The sequence below is a fragment of the Silene latifolia genome, chromosome 8, assembly GCF_048544455.1.
Source record: "Silene latifolia isolate original U9 population chromosome 8, ASM4854445v1, whole genome shotgun sequence".
NCBI lineage: Eukaryota > Viridiplantae > Streptophyta > Magnoliopsida > Caryophyllales > Caryophyllaceae > Silene > Silene latifolia.
In genome coordinates, this window is record NC_133533.1 from 9,088,032 (window position 1) to 9,108,475 (window position 20,444).

The 20,444-nt window shown below is 35.1% G+C and overlaps 3 protein-coding genes across 3 annotated transcripts in view; 2 read left to right on the plus strand and 1 right to left on the minus strand.

Annotated features, from left to right (window-relative positions):
* Positions 1-20,444, plus strand: part of LOC141596302 (cullin-4-like) — a 56,569-nt gene that overhangs the window by 33,608 nt on the left and 2,517 nt on the right. The gene's annotated exons all lie outside the window — the stretch shown is intronic.
* Positions 5,129-8,857, plus strand: LOC141596298 (F-box protein At4g18380-like). Its single transcript, XM_074416411.1, has 3 exons — positions 5,129-5,950; positions 6,571-7,134; positions 8,515-8,857. Exons 1-2 carry the CDS (start codon positions 5,321-5,323, stop codon positions 7,111-7,113), a joined length of 1,173 nt encoding a protein of 390 aa, XP_074272512.1. The 5' UTR covers positions 5,129-5,320; the 3' UTR covers positions 7,114-7,134; positions 8,515-8,857.
* LOC141596299 (transcription factor PCF6-like) lies at positions 9,581-15,003 on the minus strand. The gene is made up of 2 exons (XM_074416413.1): positions 13,410-15,003; positions 9,581-9,805 (listed from the first exon to the last, which is right to left on the minus strand). The coding sequence occupies exon 1, from the start codon at positions 14,749-14,751 to the stop codon at positions 13,420-13,422; it is 1,332 nt and encodes a 443-aa protein (XP_074272514.1). The 5' UTR covers positions 14,752-15,003; the 3' UTR covers positions 9,581-9,805; positions 13,410-13,419.

Consider the following 20,444-nt stretch of genomic DNA (forward strand, 5'->3'; position numbering starts at 1 on the left):
AAATTAAGAAATTTTGATGTGAATTTTGTTAAGTTACATCTTTTTTTTTTGGAATTTTTTAATTCAACCATGAAATATATATAGTTTGTAATTTGGAAGTTCATGAGTAATAGTTATTAAATGGAGGATTAGTGAATGGAAAGTATTGTAGATTTAATAGCCATTACAAACTATTGATTCCCATCTTTTAGTTTGCCTTTTCATTTATTTTTGAGTTATGAGTATTATTAAATAAGATAATTCATTAGTGAGGAACTCAAGAGGTAAAACAAATAGGAAAAAATGTTAATGAAAATTACTATTATTATTACTGATCTTAAATAGTGGTTGAAATAAAATGTCATATGTTTACTTTTATAACGATCTTAAATAAACAGATGTAGGTGTAAATTTTAAGTGGTACAATTTCAGGAAAGTTAAGTTTAACTTTTTACCAAAAAAAAAATATACAACATTTTCAACCAATATTTCATCATATGAAAATAAATTTAAAAAAAACTATGAAAAACCTTAATCAATTCATTAACATGTTTTATTACAAAACATTCAAAAAAATGTTAATTTTATAAGTTAATGTTATGTTGTCAATTGTCATTAATCAAGTAAGCAATATAAATTAAAATTAATTAATATTAACCAATCTAAAAATGACATGTGGAATAAAATTAAATGGTATAAGTAGCCTTTTAACTATATAGTATAGATGTCTGCGTGGAGAATAGTTGGGTAGGCGTGTGTCAATCTTAACCAAGGTGGCAACGTGAATGTCTATGTGGCTTTTCCACATCCTACGTGGCTTTGTCTAGTTGGCATTTTTTAGGATGCCTTTTAATAGTATTTTATAGATGATAATAATTATGAATAAAACTAGAAAAAGCATCAGCCATGTGTAATAGCTTCAAAAACGAGATAAGAAAACGGATTGGAGAAACCGGTTCAAGAACCGGATTTCTGATCCGTTATTTATTAGAGTAATTTCCCCGACAATTCCTTCATCAACTCCGCCACCTCTCAAACCAAATTGTCTTTCCACGTTGAAATCCTTCAGCAACTACTCCCTCTGTACCACACCAAAGGTAACACTTACTATGAACGGACGTACCACATCAAAGGTAACATTCCTTATTTGGCCCACAACATTACCAAATTATCCTTATAACCATTTGATATTTACACAAAATGCCATTACATACCCCACTTACCAACCCACAATTAAACACCCAATTACATACCCCACCTATTTATTCCCTCTTTACCCTTACTTTTTCCACTTTTTCTTAAATACTCCATTTTTCCCTACGTTACCTTTGGTGTGATACGGAGGGAGTATTTTTCAACAACAATGACGGGTTATTACTCCGAAATGAATGATAATATTCCTTTTCATTACTCCCTCTTGGATTTGATGATCTTTTCTTCTAATTGTTACTGTCCTCTTCTATAAAAAAGCTCAAAAAATTATTATTTTTTATGCACTTTCAATTTTTATACTCGAAAGATAGATGAGAGTATGAGACGAAGAGCAACTAAGAGGTGAAAAGGGAGGAATGACGGTGGTGGACGGAGAACGGCGCAAAGAGGGATAAGTAGTGGTAAGAACTAAGAGGTCGGGAATGGTGAGGAAGGGTTAAAATCAGAAAATTAAAATAGTGATAAATGTTAAGAGGAGCATAATGCAAAGGACTAAACGGGATGATTTAATTAAAGAAATAAAAAGAAAAAAACTGGTTAACCAAGTTACCAGTCACATGGTTCATTTAGAGAAGAGAGGGTATAAAGGTGAGATAATTTTGAGATTATTAAAAGGTGGGATTATTCTGGGAAGATAGGGAAAAGGTCGGATTATTCTTATCATTTTTTCCTATTATTAATGTATGAAGATGTGTTCATCCCGTGAGGATGATCATTCTTGCAACAATCTAAATCAATTTAGAGGTGGTAATTGGGTCAGTTTATCGAGTTCGGGTCATACTGGGTCAGGCCGGGTTGGGTTCAGGTCGTTATTAGGTCGGGTTATTTCAGGTCAAATGATGTATCGGGACGGGTCGAATTTGGGTCAACATCATTATCAAGTATGGTTATTTATCACATTACTTCAATTTTTGACCATTAAATTTAGTTTTTAACCATTATTTGCTTTAATTATTTCATTATTAAGTCAAATGTATCAATCTAAACACAAAATCACTTTAATTTTGAAAATATTAAGCTTGATAATTGTCGGGTCATTAATTTAATCGGGCAATATTGGGTCGGATCAATATCGGGTTGCAATATTCTCAGTCCTATCGGGTTGGGTTTGCTCGGGTTAGGTCAGACTTGCCAGCTCTGACGATCTTAAGTGAAACCAACCAAGAAACAAGATAGTGTTGGTAATAGGTACATTGTGGGCGGTAGGTCCTATGCTTGCGCTTAGAGACCACAATGGGAAAATCCGAGTTAGAGCATATTGTCGCGGGCTGAATTCTCTTGGGTCCCTCGCAAGCAAGTCGTGCCCCGCCAATCAACAATCTGTCGTTGACAAACCAGGCTTCCCAAATTGAGTCGACCTTGAGCCGCTCATTTGTATGCACCCACAATCCAATGATTAATGTCTATATGCATACCTATTTGATTATCCCTCTCACTCACTTTAATGTGCAAGTGTTTGGGGATCAAGGTTGAAGTGAAGAGAGAACATTAGTTTGTTTGTAGAAAGTTTGTATGAAGCTCTCAATCACTCATATGCTAATGCACAAGCCTTGGACATTTATAGAGTGAATCTTCTAACCTAAATTTCCCAGAAAGTTATTCACAAGTACATCATACAACTCCTTAGGGTTTTTTTTGTCAAAAACTACATTTTATTTAGGGTTATTTGTGAACAACTACATTTCATTTTATTTTTGGCTTTCAACTACCTTTCATTTCTTCATTTTGCGAAAGACTACCAAAAATCCACTTCCGGCAAAAAAAAGGTCAACTTTCCGGCGTTGACTTGCTCTTTTCTCCCCTTTTCCCACATATAACCGATATTTCTCCCTTTGTTCACCCAACAAAATCCGAAAAAAACTCCTCTCCATGCCCAACACCTTATCAAAAGTTTGTTTAAAGCAATACCAACGCATCAACCATCTTAATCTCCATCTCCATCTTCGTCGTCACCTTTAGTACCACTTTCACCTACACCCTTACATTTCAACAACCTTATAGACTACTCATGATTCATCAACCTACTGTCCATTAAGTCATATTAAAGTACCTCCTTCCTCTTTTCATGGTAAGATGATGGGTATCATAAAACTAATGAAATAGTAGCACACAAGTGATCCTAAGAGTGAATCCAAGTTTTTTTTTTCAAATAGTTAACACTAGGAGTTAATTTTGCCAACAAGGCCATAATAGATCATTATTGTTGAAGAATTATTTACCGTGTTAGGATTAATAATTTAATATCAGTGATGATTTTATTTCGGTGATTAGGACTTTTGATTTGGGTAAGATATAGACAAATTGAGGTGATTAATGTTGGGTTTAACCAATCTTTATCATCGATTATTAGGGTTATGACGTAAATAGTTAGATTCAACATGAAATGGTAAGTCAACGCCGGAAAGTTGACTTTTTTTTCGCCGGAAGTGGATTTTTGGTAGTCTTTCGCAAAATGAAGAAATGAAAGGTAGTTGAAAGCCAAAAATAAAATGAAAGGTAGTTGTTCACAAATGACCCTAAATAAAAGGTAGTTTCTGACAAAAAACCCTTATCCTTATCCTAAAACATTATCCTACATAACACTATATACACGAACATTCTAGCTATTAGACATTAGAAATATCTATAATAATGGAGACACTTCTACATTATTTTAGAATACTCTATACTCTATACAATTGTAGAATACTAGAATACACTAGATACTTGTAAAATACTCCACACAATTCCGAAAGCCTCTAAAAGGGTTCTTAAATCTTTTAGAAATTTTCGCCAAATTTAACCCATCAAGCGATTGTACCCGAACAAAGAATCGTTTTCGGGTTGATGAGTCATCATTCGTGACAATGTGGTTAAGTTAGACCGTTCCTCACTGAGTGTTCATTGATATTGTTTATCCGACAAAGTTTTTTAGATATATCAATCCATCACTAAACATGTAATGCTATTAAAGACATTAAAGTATATATTAATTACTTTCAAAAATTAAAAATTCAATATTGTTTTCTCAAGCTTAATAAAGTAGCTGATTTATACCAAAGTTGACTGGTGTGAATGGTAAGGACTCTCATCTCTTAAACAAGTGGTCAGAGGTTCGATTCCTGACTCTTGCGAATGAAAAAGCCAAACTTGGGAGGGGTCAACCCATTAAATTGCTTTCAGTACCGTGAAGGAGATTGCCCCAGCTATCGGTAGGGGATACCCCTGGTCAACACCAAAAAAATAAAGTAGCTGATTTATGTAGTCTCTTTTCATCCACAAAATAAAGATAAATTAGTTCAATTCTAGTAAGTCTAGATTGAATAGAAAAAGAAAAGCAATAGAAACAAAAGCCCATTCCTTTTAGACTTAATCTCAATTTACTTTACTTCAATTCATGTCTTATATGTTCAATTTAATGCAATTCTTCAATTTAAAAAGTTTTCTTCCAAAAAGACAAGATCGAGGCGATTATATAAAGGTGACAATTCGGTCAGCTTGGTTAGATTTTAGTTGGACCAGACCGATCGTATCAGGTTCAGGTCAACATATCCTTTTGACTCAAATTGAATTCAAATTAAGTTATTTCGGATTATTGATGTGTCGGGTCGAGTCGGCTAAAATTTGTGAGCTTTAGGCGTTTAGGATCATACATTTATCACAAAATCTCATTGAAGACGGACACTATCCGTCACAAGCTGAAGACGGATAGTGCCCCTCTCACAAGATGCAAGTGGCAATATGTATGGGTGCTCCATTTTCCCTCCCACTTGCCAACCCACTTGCTTTATTGTGAGAGGTCTTCAGCTTGTGACGGATATCGTCCGTCACAAGCAAGACGCTTTGTACATTTATAGCCCGTTACATAGTGAAGAAAATGCCAAAAAAAAACCAAAAAAAAAAAAAAAAATGCAACACACACCCCACACATAAATGACATAATAATCCTTGACATGGTCTCCCCCTCCTAACATTCCACGCGCATTTTGTTTTGTCCACCCTCTCTTCCCTCCCCTCCCTCCTTCTCTACCCTTCTCCACTCACCTCACTTTCCTCCCTTCCCTTCTTTAGATCTACCCCTTCCCCTTTCCCTTTCCCTTCACATCTTCACTTGCCCCTTTCCATTCCCTTCCCCTTTCATTCCCACAGAATGAGCTCTACTGGGTCAGATCCGGCCTTTAATCAAATCCACCCGGATCCGCCACCCGAAACAACTATAGATCATTTCGAGACGATACCCGACGCGTTACTCTTATTAATCTTCAACAAGATCGGCGATGTCAAGGCTTTAGGCCGATGCGGCGTCGTTTCTAAACGGTTTCACTCTCTCGTCCCGCAAGTCGAAAACGTCGTCGTTCGTGTCGATTGTGTTATCTCCGATGACGATTCCTCCACCTCATCGTCATCCTCATCCACCTCATCGTCCACGTCAGACAAGTCCAGGTCAGCGTTATCGAACCTCGTACGAATCATTTTCGGCAACATTTTCAAACCGCTTCAAGCTTTCGCTAGCCACGTCATCAATAAACGACCTATGGTCAACGGCGTTGACTCTGACGTGGCGGCTGATCGATGTGATCAAGGTGGGGTCACTCATCATTCGCCTACTCAGGTGTTGAAGAATTTTACTGAGATTAAGTTTCTTCGTATCGAATTGCCGACCGGTGAACTCGGAATCGATGACGGTGTTTTGCTGACGTGGAGAGCTGATTTCGGCTCGACTCTCGATAATTGTGTCATTCTTGGCGCTTCCTCAATTGTTACCGCAAAATCTGGCCAGGTTGGGTGATAAAGGAAACATATATATCTCCTTCCGTCCCAGTCAATAGTTTATTTTTATTTTTTTTATGTGACTGAGACGATGTTGGGGAGAGGGGGGACCTAGGTTAGTCGTTCCGTCTCAGTCATTTGTTTAACTTTGCTTTTAAAATGTACCCAAATGACGGATTAGACGATTAGTCACTCCGTCCCCTTTTATTAAAAAAACAAAGGTAAACAAATGAGGGATATTAGTCATCCCGTCCCAGTCATTTGTTTATCTTTATTTTTTAAAGTGAATTTTAAATAAAGGTAAACAAGTGACGGATTAGTCACCCCGTCCCAGTCATTTATTTACCATTGTTTTTTAAGTGAATTTTAAACAATGGTAAACAAATGACAGATTTGTCACCCCGGTCCCAGTCATTTGTTTACCATTGTTTTTTAAATGAATTTTAAACAAAGGTAAACAAATGACGAAGAATTGGAGATGGAGAGAGGGGAGGAAGTCAATTGTTTACCTTTGTTTTTGCAAGGGAATTTAAACAAAGATAAACAAATGGTTGAATTGAAAAATAATATTTAGTAATTGCATTGTATTACTAATTTGTTTCTTCTAAATTTTTTTATGTATGTTTATAGGGGACTGAAGTGAATGGTGAGGTGAATGGTAATAATGCGGTGACTGAGGATAATGGGAGTATACCGGAGTCGTTTTACACGAACGGAGGGTTGAAATTGAGGGTAGTGTGGACGATAAGCTCGTTGATTGCAGCGTCAGCAAGGCATTACTTGCTGCAACCGATAATTGGGGAGCATCAAACGTTGGATAGTTTGGTGTTGACTGATGCAGATGGTCAAGGGGTGTTATGCATGAATAGAGATCAGTTAGAGGAGCTGAGAGTGAAGCCATTGTCGGCTTCTTCAGCTTCGAAGAGGACTTTAGTCCCGGCTTTGAATATGAGATTGTGGTATGCCCCACACTTGGAGTTGTCTGATGGGGTGGTGTTGAAGGGTGCTACGTTAGTTGCGATTCGTCCTAGTGATCAGGCTGTTGTTGGTAATGGTAAGAAGGAGATTTCGGATTTGTCGTGGGTTTCAAATGCGTTTGAGGGACCTTATGGAACTGCGGCTAAGATGTTGGTTAAGAGGCGGACGTACTGTCTTGAAATGAACTCCTTTTGATTGGATTGAGTTTTACCCGAGGTAATCAAAGTTCGAGAATTTGGTTAATATTATCGTTAGTTAATTATGCTGGAAATTGTGGTACAAATGCATTGATATGTTGATATTCGTTTGTTGGTTGGAATTAGATGTTGCTTTGCCATCTTAATCAGTATTTAAGTCAAAAGTACATTTAATTTAATTATAAAGGCGTAAATTAAACCAATCTGCCAATGAAAAGGACTAATTTAGTTACATTTAATACCTTTTCCATCCAGTTATACGACAAATCATTATAGATGGAGGTGCTATAATTGTAATCTCCGGTTTGCAATGAGACAAGTTTCACCATTTCATGTAGTGATGAAAAACTTGTTCCTACGACCGAGGAGTTTTTTAGTTCTCAAACTTGCTGTACCCTGAACGTGTAAAATCGATTTTTTTTTTCCATGAAGTGTAAGAAAGTTGTGCATTTAGTTGAATGCTTGTTTGTACTTCTTGCCAACCGCTAATAATTTAGGCTTGGTTGCTGAGGTGCCAGCTTGATTTGTAATTATTTATTCCGTGTTTGGTTAAGTGTCTTAAGAATTCATTTGTACCTGCAGAACTGATTAGGGGAATCATAACCACTGCTTAGGGGTAATGCCTTGCTTAAACAACTTTCGTATATTATTATGGAAATATTTGAAGTCGAGTTTGTCCAGATTGTCCATCCAGCTAGATATGGTAGACTGCTGAACCAACATGCTGAAATATTAGCATCTGTCCTTATCGTCTATTTGATGTTCGTTTTTGACGATAGCTACTTTGCTACGACGACTCATAATCTGGCTATCAGGATTTGATGTTCCTTAAGAGTTACAGAGTTTATTTGATTCTTTTATTGGTAGTTTTTTCTGCAGAAATCTGATGGAATAAAGAAAAATGTCTTTCTAAACTACATGTCCTTGTATCGTAAATAGCGTTAGTTGACGAAAATTTCGTAGCAATTTTGAGCAATTAGGAAATATTGTATTGAGTGTTTTCTGAATTCTACTTCAAGGGTGAGGTTGCATATTTCGGTTACCTTTTCTCCGCCACTGGCAGATAAAACAGACTGGTGAGTTATTATTTATTTATTTGTAGTTATTTGTTTTTGGAGGTGTCAAGTGAACAAAGGGTATTTGAAAGCCCAACGGATTTCGAACCCTAGTTATGAGAATTACCACTTAATGACTATTACATTGTTGTAAATTTTTATAATTGCGTTATTCGTGTGCGTACTGATTCCTGTGACTCGAGTAGTTATCGCATAGCATCGTCCTCCTGGTGTGTCTCTGTGACCTTGTCAATCCTGATTCTGTTGGTGTCAAATTTTTTAATAAGTTTGTTTTCTGCTGCATATACTGATGGCAATTTTTTCATCCTCTATTCCCGTTTCAGCGAGACACGACGTTAACAAGGAGAAGGGAGACCGGTATACTTCTGTTCGCAGCAATATACAATTTTGGTTGCACTTCCAACAGCATTGCAGAAACAATACAGCCAAAGCACCAATAAACCAGTCACTTGTATAAACATCAAAACCTGCAAGTGACACCTTTCTGATTCAATTCCGACAGAAGTCGATTAAAATAGCAGCTGTTTATGTAATTCAGGCCATATATTATGCTTGTAAGAAAGTGCACACATCCAACTCAATAAATTGTGTATTAATATTGTGAATATTTTTAGGTTTTATATCATCATGTTGTTCTTGTTTCATTTTCAAGCAACTTTTAATGTCATCAAGAAGTGTACGGTGTACCTTTTCCGCTCTGATGTACTTTCCTCAGTCTTGTGAAATAAGTTTTCTTTGTTTTAATTGTTTATGGTACAGATTCCGCATGGCTTGTAAACTAAGCTTTTTCGCTTTAATTTCTTTTTACATCTTAGTTAAGCTGTTGCTTCGAGTTTGCTTAAAGTAATGAGACAGATACTAAATCTGTACCAGATCGTTTTTCATGTGAGATCGACTCACTAACTCATGATTGAATGATGAATGTAGAAAGATATGGTTTGTTTATTTACATATGTGAACTATCGGTTGTTCCTTACCAATGTGCGACCATGTATAACTCCTGCATTACCAACCCAACTCCGGACAAGTCCTGGCGATAATTACCTAGCCCGACACCCGAAATCAGTAACCGAGCTTGACTCGAACCCGAATTGGCCCGACCCTATGGAACCAACCTGAATGTTTATTGTTGCAAACTGATTATTATCCATAAATAACATGATAATAGCTGGCCGCCTGACCCGGACTGTTACAACCTGAAATTGACCCGACCCAAATCCGACCTGGTTGACCCGTTTGCCAGGTCTACTCCGTACCTTAGATTGGATTGGAATGACATTGAACTTGATCGGTTATCCGCGATTACATAGTGATCCATATATAACAGAATTCTGTTAAATCGTTGAGCAAACAATTTCCGGGTAATAAACATCAACAAATCATCAGTAATAAATCACAAAAGGAAATGACTTATTACATTGAAAGCTCGCGTCTCTGGTTCACATAAATCAACAAATATGACTTGTTCGATGTCAATTGAATTCATCGACTTGAGAATGGCAAAACAAGAATTCCGAATTCATACAAAATTAGCAGTGAACTCTTAAGTACAGTACTGAGCAGGACGAGCGACTAGGGGCTTGCACACTCTTCAGCTGCTTCATCATTGTTTACCTGCACATCAATATAATGTCCGAGATTCATCATTAATTTGCAGACATTCTAAAATACATACTATGTCGAAACAAAAAAGGAGACTTGAATAAGGCTGCTGTTTGCACACAGGCTACAGATACATCATTCAGGTTATACATAGTGGCGTAGCTAGGAAATTGGAGGAATGGGTCATAATGTAAAACTCGACAACAATCAGAATATACGAGTGAGACTAGCAAAATCAGTAAAAACTTACATATACTCGCATCTTATACAGTAAGATTACAAAAACCCGTGTAACCTCCTACGACCCTTGAGGCCTTGATTATGGAACTCATTAATGTTACCTATAGTAACTACTATGTTCTATGCATAAAACCGTCTTAGACAAGATAAACTAGTCGCACAACATATATAATCGGGTTTTGTGCTTATTCACATAATTAAGCTAACAATAGGGTGAGATTGTCTGGAAGAGAATGAATACAGGGTGCAAAAGCATAATCCGAAAGCTAAAACTGCGATTTTTTATTAGTGTGACTTCTCAACTGATTTATTACTTTAATTATAAGTTGGGTGTATTTAGCAATGAAGTGTACATTTCAACAAAAACATTTAGGAATGCAGCAGATGGACAGAAGCAAATACTAAGCTACCTGAGGGAGTCATATGAAATCTTCACGAAAGACGAAATTGAAGCAATATACCTTAATAACAATGATTCCTAATCCAAGTAAATCCTTAGACAGCTTAACGCGTCTAAAAAGCCGTAGTTTTCCTTATGCATCATACTCTATCTGAGAGACTGAGAAGCGTCATGTCCAACATTGCAGGCATTGACGACATAACCAGTATAGAACAAATTAAGACACACCACATATGTTATTTCGTAAGTACAGATATCACAATTAAGCCAAACTTATAGGCACATGAAAGTCGAAATAACAATTTCAGTATGCATAACTCTGTGTCAATGTCATTTCTATTTTTAGCTTTTATCATACAAGTTAGGTCAGGAAATAGTGTGACGCCAAAAAAAAAATGGTATTGGAAGGCGCTATACATGCGCTATGCCTGAAGTGTATGTTAAGATAAATGTTGTAGCATATCTTGTAAAGGCAAATGTTTCAGTAAATAAACAAAGGCTGGTGATTATGAATCAACAGCATAAAATCAAACCAAAATGGCAGAATGACGGTAACGCATACATGGACATCTACATAGGGGTGTGCATTAGTCTGATCCGCGATGAAACCTTAGGAGGTAAGCTATTAGCTACTGATCTAGGATTTGACATAATATATACTATGAGTGTAGTTGAATTAATAAATGCCTCATCCATTTCAAGTTTGCATAACTTTGCAATCTAGGAAATAATTTTTTTAAAATTATGTCAAACTTTCCCATGGAAGGCATATAGCCCACCACTGAACAAGGGTGTGCTTTAAGGGATCAATATAGTCTGCTTTCTTGTTTAAAAAAAAATATAAGCCTATGTTGAATAAAGCTTGTTGTTTAAGCTTCTATCATCCTTGAGGTGTAATTTACTCCTTGCAACTTCATTTAACCTAGTTGCTTTTACATCTTAATTTATTGCTTTTTTAATTATACTCCATATATAACTACCTGCAATACATTCATTAAGGCCTGCCTTTCAAAAAAATTTGCTTTTGCTTCAATTCCAATAGTTAATCAACAAGACAGAACTTATATATATAAAACCATATTACATGTATAAAGGTTCCTTTTTTAAGTTATACACCTCATTAAATTTGAAATACTTGACTGTATAAATGTCAAAATACATCGTCTTATATAAGACTAACTGAATTGACATTGTGTTTCGCTATAAGCTACAATTCCTAACAATATTTCCATCTTAAACACACCCCTCACATGTGACTATAATATTGTACCAAGCAAAATTTTATCCTTCTCCTAAATTTGTTTCCACCCATTCATTTTGTTAGTTAACCAATATCTATATTAGTAGTTATTGGTCTCAACTTACAATGCAAAATTTCACAATGACACACTTAGGTTACTATCACAACAATTAGTTTCATGTTGTCTTATTTCTGAAGTTGTATCTAATGCTTATATTGATAATAATAATCAAAAGTGGCATAATGTAAGCATCAATATCACAATGAGGCCAAATTCAATAAAGAAAGTATTATTCTCAAGAGAAAGAAGAGTGCTTTTATTGGCTATTGCCCCTCCGAGGAAGCAGGGACGAAGCTAGCTAGTAACAAGGGATGGCATTTGCTACCCTATATCCCTAAAAAATAGTTAAGGTAAACGAAAGGCACTGCGATTTATGTCATTCAGATAACCCACCTTCAACGTGTCCACCTAGTACGAAAGCCCGATTTGCACTTATGGACTGAAAAATTTCAACGAGTATATGAAAAACTCGAAAAAAACATCAACATTTTTAACTGAATACTTCAAACTTTTTATTTTCCAACGAGACGATCGTCCCTATTAGCCTCCTAGCTCCACCAATACGTTTTCTCAAAAATGAAAAACAGGAAATAAACTAGGGTCTCTCTAAAACATCCAAACAATTATATGTTGATGAAGAAGAATACCATTAAAGTAACTTTTCTAATAAACCAATAAACAAATAAACTTGGAACATAAGATTAGTTGTCACATCTTTAAAGTTAAAACAAATGCCAAACAATAATATTTGTTTCTTAAAAGAAGACATAAATGCCTGATTCCCAACAAATTAAACAAGGCATCAAAATAAATAGTTGACGACAGGTGTTAATTAAAGAACTGTTGGAAACACTGTCTTTCACTAAATTTAATTTTTAGACAAAGAGCTTTGTTAGGGAGCACTTGTTTTTTGGGTTTCTAAATTCTATAACATCATATACTCTTCTACTTTTAACTCTGCATTGTCTTGTAAAGCTAAGGTTTTTTCAGTACCAACTATGGTTGATCAACACCTGTTACTCCACTCCCTCATTCTTCAATAATTATTTGGATAGATCACAAATTCTTGTTTAAGACGGAGATATCCGTTGTATAGTTAAAAGGGTCGTATTATCCACTTATATAGATTAAGACAGAAGAAAACTATCCAGGAATAACAAAATTTTGTCCCACCCATCTATCAAAATTGTGTAATACTTGACCTGTTTTAGCTATAAAATGAATACTTCCACCTTAAATGAGACTAATTGGTGTGCACTACCATCTTATATAATGTGGAACGGTCCTTTTATATATAAAAACACTCGTTTATTGATGGTAATAAATGAGTGAAAACGATTGTTATATAAAAATTGCATACTTGCATTGTAAAACGGTTTTGTTCTATAATTTGTGCTAATTTTTGGGTGACAATTAAGCAAAGATTAAAGTAAAGTAAAATCCTAGACAATCAGCCGATTCTAATTACAATTATCCATGCAATAAAGCACACATTACAACATTTTCCTTGGGTAACACCTTACAATTTAATGTGTAATTTCAAGCATTTCTTAGTTTCTTTTCACAGTACTAACAACAAAGCAATGCACATTTCTGAATAACCAAGATTAAAATTGCGTCGAAAATTGCGAAAAATATAATGTAAATGTGAAAAACAAAGAAAAATAGAACTTACATGTTTTTGGCTAGTTCTTTCCTTTGCCTTTCTGATCAGAAAGTCGTCCCGCGGTTCCGTCACCGTAACAAAGCTGCAACTCAGCAGGGTTGAACTGATGATGGTTTTGGTCATGGTGGTAATGGTGAACATGGTGATGGTGTTGTTGTTGTTGATGTTGATTGTCTACAACAACAGGAGAAATAGGTGCACCTCCTAAGAAAAAGGGCACACTTGAACCACTTAAGTAAGACAAGAAAGATGGTGGTGGTGATGAATTAGAAGAAGAATTGGACTGAAGGGTCCCCCTATTAAAACCATTACTCGTCGACGAGATCGAAAAGTTCAAGTTATAATCACTACTGGTTGTGGTGGTGACTGTAGTGTTGGGAACTTGGTGAACAAGTGCATGATTCTGATTCTGATTATGATCCAAAAACGACGACGTTTGTTGTTGTTGTTGCTGGTGGTGCTGGTGGTGCTGGTGGTCCTGTTGGTGGTGTTGATGCTGCTGTTGGATCTCATGACAACCGCTAAAGGGCAAAAGCGACATTACATGTGGTAATGGCGCATTCCCAAATCGATTCGCACCCAAACCCATGAATCCTGACCCAAAATAATCCGCCACCATCGGAATATTATTATTATTATTACTATTACTATTATGATAACCTGTGGTTGTCGGACCAGCAGTCGAACTTGCTTTATCAATACCCGCCGTCAAAAGCTGAGTAAACGACGACTGAGGCGGCGGTTGCAGCGGCGGCGGTTCACTACTTTCTTCTTTCTCCTTAGCAGTAGTCCGCTCTCTAGCTCTTTCCCTAGCTTTAACCCGGATCTCAGACCTAGACAAAGACAACCCGGATCCTTTACTAGTATCCGAATTATTACTACTACAACCCGATTTACTCATCGACCCAACCTGAACCGCCTGAACCGGCTGTTTTGCCGGCTCAATAAAATTACCAGCTCCAGCTATGCTTACATCAGTAGTAGTAATAGTAGTAGTAGGGAAATTACTACTATCCAAACAAGGTAATTCATTAATAGCTTCGGAAGCGGCTTTAATCAGCCATTCAACAGCTTTACTAGGCTGGTCATATCCCAACCTATCTTGCAGATCATAAAATTGTATCGCAGTATTAACCGAAAGCCGAACCCGTCTATCTCTCGGACCTTTAGCGGTCCAAACCTTACTATGCCGGTCTTTTCCACCTGATGCCCTTGAAACCCTAATAATTCTTGATGAATGTGGCCATTGCTGTCTACTACTACTAAACCCGCCACGGGTCACAGCGGTTATTGTACCCGTTGTGACCGCTGTGGCGGGTTGTTGGGTTGAGTCAATGTCGTCCACCTCCATACCATCACAGTTACATAATAATAATACAGTAATTTTTTTTTATTTTTTTTTTTGAGAAAAAGTGAAAAATGTTGATTTTCTTTTTTTGGGGATTTTGAAAATAAATTTGGGGTTTGAATTTGTGAGCTGTTGGTTTATGTCCTTTGTTGCATTGATGAGGATGTATCAGAGAGTACTGTGGCTTTTTCTGTAAAAGAGGAGTTTTAGAGAGAGAAAGAGATATCAGTGTTGTTGCAGCTGAAACACTGTGGTAATAATAACAACTGAGTACGAGTAATTTTTTTGATATTTTGAATGTGGATAATTATCTTGTAAGATGGTCTTATAGTGGAGACGGTCTTTTATGAGAAAAATGATTAGATACGGGTAGTCGCCAAATCTTGTAGTTTTTGAAAGATATACATATTTTTTCGAAAGATATTACCATTTATAAATATAGTTTTTGAAAGAATATTATATTTTTTTAGTGTAATGTTTTAGTAAATGTGCTCAAAAACTTTATACTAAAGCAGAACTCAAAAACTTTAAAATAAAACTCAGAAAATAAACAATAAGAGGTACTACCTCAGATGTATAGTCTATGAACTGGTCTTTTATTGGTTGGGTACTTCATACTTGACTATTTTTTTAAGAATAATAAATTACTGTTTTGTAGAGTGAGTGTGAGCCGGTTTTTTTATTGTTTGAATATTTATTTGTATATAAAAGGACGATCTAGCAAGTTGAAATATTCCATCTGTCCCAATTAATAGTTTACATTTTTTTTTTTTTTGGTGTTTTAGTTAATATTTTACACTTTTTTTTTCTAGTAACCAAACCAACCCCATGACCCATGTAGGTGGGATCTTTATATTTCTCCCTCATTTCAAGTTGTTTTTTATTTATTAATAATTGTCAACTTATTATTCTCTCCTTACCTTGATAATTGTGTATAAAGCAACGTACACTATTGAACGGGAACAAAGAGAGTATAAAACTAGGATTTAGGCCATTCTTTTGGATTTGAAACTTATCGATCCGAATCGAATCAACTTATAGGATCGAATCGAATCGAATTGAACTTATAGGATCTCGAATCGAACTTATAGGAATCGAATCAACTTATAGGATTCGAATCGAATCGAACTTATAGGATCGAAGTGAACTTAAATTAAGTGAGGTATAGGATCGAATCAACTTATAGGATCTCGAATCGAATCAACCGAACTTATACGATTCGAACTCAACTTATAAAGATCGATCGAATCAATCAACTTATAGGATCTAAAGTGAACTTATATTAAGTGACTTTAAGTAAAAAAGAACAAGGCCTTTTAGAGGGTTAGCAGAATAGCAAGAAGTCGGGGACAGTTGGCCGATTGTCCTCGCTAGACATTGAAAATTTCAAAATCTTTAATTAACATTTTCAGACTTTTTTTGAGTTTATGTTATGAGATTATCTATTTATCCTGTTGAAATTTTTTGTCTCTATTATATGCCAATTCTGACTCCGCCATCGTATAAGACGGTCTTATTCCATGAGTTGTGTACTTGTGTCTTAAGTATTAATGTTGATGTAGGGATAATGAAATAAAGCAAACAAAAAAAAAGAGAGAGAAGAAAAACTGAATCACTAGACTTCTGCAGTAACCACAGCCACCACCTTATGGCAGAAGAGCAAAAAAAACTTCCTGCTGAATATAAAAATAAAAAACTTTAATGAAATAAGACTTTTATATTATTATTAGTAGTAGAGTAAAAAAGGGAAGGTAGGAGTGAGAGATTAGGCATCAAAAGAAGCACCAGATGCACAAATTTTAGGTTTAGGTCGTACTATATGGTTTAAATAATAAAAAAAAAAAATTATGGTTATAAAAAGGCTGTTCATGTAGCTTATCTATGCAATATTTGCATGAATTAGTCTATCTTAAAATGAATATATTCGTTATAAATTAGTTTATTTTAAAACGAAAATATTTACTTTTATTCTTAAGATTAAAACATTAAAACGAGTTAAATAACATTTCACTTGCATAAATAGGATCAGTTTTTTTTTTTATTAATCTCTAGACATTTTACTTTTGTCTTATGTATCATAATTCATATATGACCTATTTTAAGTTCAAAACTGTTATTTCTTCTTAAAGAAAAATTTGTGTGGTTGCAATACAACCCCATTTTACCAAAACCATTAGTCTTAATATAATCATACGAATCATTAATTCTATTTAATATGAACATATACGTTTGAACTTAAAACGAATCGAATAATATAGATAGGAAAACGCGGTACAGGAAAGACAAGCAAGAACTATATCACTACAATCCAAATGAAGTGTTATTTGCCCATGTTTTAATCTTATAAGATGAAAATACAAGACATTAATTGATCTTAAGTTAGTGAGTAAAAAGAAAATAGGTAGACTTTAAATTGTAGTTTCAAAACCCTTCCCTTTGTCATCTTATACTCTGTGGGTATGTAGCTCTTTTAAGAAAGGAATAATATCACTCCGAAATTATGACTAATGTCATTTATGTTTGTGATACGGTGAATTATATGCCCCTAGGCTTAGCTTTGTATTGTTGTGGGTTTGTCACTTGTGTCATTAACAAAAAGTGTAGTGGCATTATTATTTCCTCTCATTTAACACCAAAATTCAATTACTTGTATCTTTCTATATAGTGTCTTCCTTAAAACGAAGGTATCTATAGTAATAATAAAACAGGTCAAATATGAGTTTTTACTAAAAATCTTGATCACTGGATCCACAATGAGTTTGCACCCTATTTTTATGTACAATGTTAAAACTTAGAATTCATCGACTCTAACCTGAAGTAATTGAAATCTAAAATAGAATACAATTATTTTGTATAAAGGGAGTTATAAGAGTATTTTTGATGTCAGCAGAATTTCAATACAGGTTATAAGTACCACCGTTCATAATTACTAACTAAACTAGTTAATATCTACTCGCACAAATAATTGCAATACAAAACATTTTCAAGAGGTTACCCATGCCATTTCATATGAAATGCTCATAATAAATTATTGTGATTCGTGAAACCTCTAACCTACTGTATTAGGCTAAAAGGCCATGTATATAAGCACACAATTATATGACAGAGTAGATGATAACACAACCGTAGTCCACTAGTCAAACATGGCACATAACCATTGTTTTTTCATACCTAAATTAAACGGATATTTCCAATGGTACCCTCGAACTTTGGCAGATTACACATGGTACCCCTCTTTTTAAGTTTCTACATGTGATACCCCTGTATTTACGTTTTTCTTTCCCAAAATACCCTTGACAGATTTCCGTCATAACACCGTTACTATTATTGACTAATGACTCCTTTTTTTGTTATCTAAATCCTTATTAAATCTAACAAAACACACTTCAAGCCTAAATGCCTAAATCTCACTCATCCCCTCTACCACTACCACCACACCACCACCGCCACCAAACTCTGACAACCACCACTCTCCCATCCTTATTCCCGCTCTAGTTCAAACCCATTCCAGCCATATACCTCACCCTAATCAGCCCCATACACAACCGCCAATCAAACAACCTAAATCTACCCTAAACCCGCCAATTCAACTTCAAAGCCCGAAAAAGGGTGAAAATGTGGGGTTGTTTTGGGCGTGTGGTGAGGGGTGTTTAAAGCTGGTTGTGGGAAGATGGTGAGGCCGATCTGGTGGATGTATGAGAGCAGAAAGGGAGGCGGTTGTGCCGGTGGCTTGAAGGGTTGTATGAGGCGCGTTGAAGGGGGCCAATGTGGGTTTGAAACACGGTGGTTTTGCCGCTGGAATGTGTTTGTGTGAAGGCCCTTTTTTGGGCTTTGAAGTTAATCGGTTATTCAGGGCAGATTTATGGTGTTTGGTGGCTATGTATAGGGTTGATTTAGGAGAGGTATAGGGCGAGAATGGGACTGAACTAGGGCGGAAATAAGGGTGGGGGAGTGGTCGTTGTCGGAGTTTGGTGGTGATGGTGTGGTGGTAGTGTTGGTGATGGTGGTAGAGAGAATGAGTGAGATTAGGCTTGAGCTGTGTTTGTTAGATAAAATAAGGATTTAAATAACAAAAAAAGGAGTCACAAGTGAATAATAGTAACGGCGTGATAACAGAAGTCTGGCAAGGGTATATTGGGAAAGAAAAATGTAAATACAGGGGTACCACATGTAGAAACTTAAAATGAGGGGTACCATGTATAATCTGCCAAAGTTCGAGGGTACCATGGGAAATATCCGTAAATTAAAAAGGCTAAACCCAAGGCTTTTTATTATGCTTGTATAACAAGTGTACTCCAAACTTACTTTCTCAATTTCCTCTTCAGATCACTTGCTTGGTTTGTGAGCTTAGCTTGATAATTGGTGAACAACTTTTTCAGTAAGTGGATTATACATCTGATGTACTACCACCAATTTTATAGTTTCTGAACATTATAATAAAGTTTTTGAGTTTTATTTTAAAAATTATGAGTTTTACTATAAAGTTTCTGAGTTTATTCACATAAACATTAAGTTCTAAAAAATTACAATAAAACTCAAAAACAATACATAAAAGTTTAGTTAGATTTGAGTTTTGACGGAAAAAAAAATTAAAATCTAAGTTATAAACTTCGATAAGCTCAAAAAAATATACATATACTCAAAAACAAATAAAGTGTGGTGTAATAAGCTCAAAAAAAATATATATATGCTCAAAAACAAAAAAATTGAAGGTAGTACATCCGATGTATGTTCCTTTTTCTCCAACTTTTTCATGCTTCCTCAAATTAAGACATTTTTTATCATCTAAGTTCAATATGATTTGGTTAATTACATGCTTGATTCACAATTTCTTGACATAATATGGTAAATCACTAAATGGTTAACCAGTAGGGTAGGTCCTCCAAAGGAAAACATTTGACAAGAACTCAAAACATTCGAATTCAAATTCAAATTCTCTCGATTTCTTTCACTTTATTTATTTTCTTCATTACCAGTTAATAAATGAAATTTATTTTTTTTTGGTGAAGAAAAGGTTGTTAGTGAGGCTTGAACCCATGAAATTTATTTTTTTTAATAAATGAAATTTATTTGGCTAGAAAATAGAGAAATTATATTATCATTCTCCAATTCTAACCATCATATCAAGTTTATCAACTCTTAAAACATCTACACTTTCTCCTGAAAATAAGATCTTGAGCCTTAATGACACGAAAATGGAGAGAATCATCATTGGAAACATTCAACTATCTTTTTTTTTTTTTTTAAGGACAAAATTATACAGCAAATAGCACAAGAAAAGCAAAGCAAAAGTCTACTATTTCATTCATAACAAAAGCACTAGTAAAAACTAAAAAGTCACAAGGGAAAATTCCAGTACAAGGCACTACAGCAAACAAATGGATAAAAATGTTCCGGCAAAAAATATGGCAACACATTTTCAAAGCGTGTATCATTAGGCTTCGAGAAAAAGGATTACGCATCTGAGGTAGTACTTCAGACCTTTAGTTTTTGAGCATATACATATTTTTTCTGAGCATATTACCATTAATAAATATAGTTTTTGAGCAATATTATATTTTTTTTATTGTAATGTTTTAGTATATGTGCTCAAAAACTTTATAATAGAGTAAAATTCAAAAACTTTAAAATAAAATTCAGAAAATAAATAATAAGAGGTACTACCTCAGATGTATAGTCTATAAACTGTTAGGCTT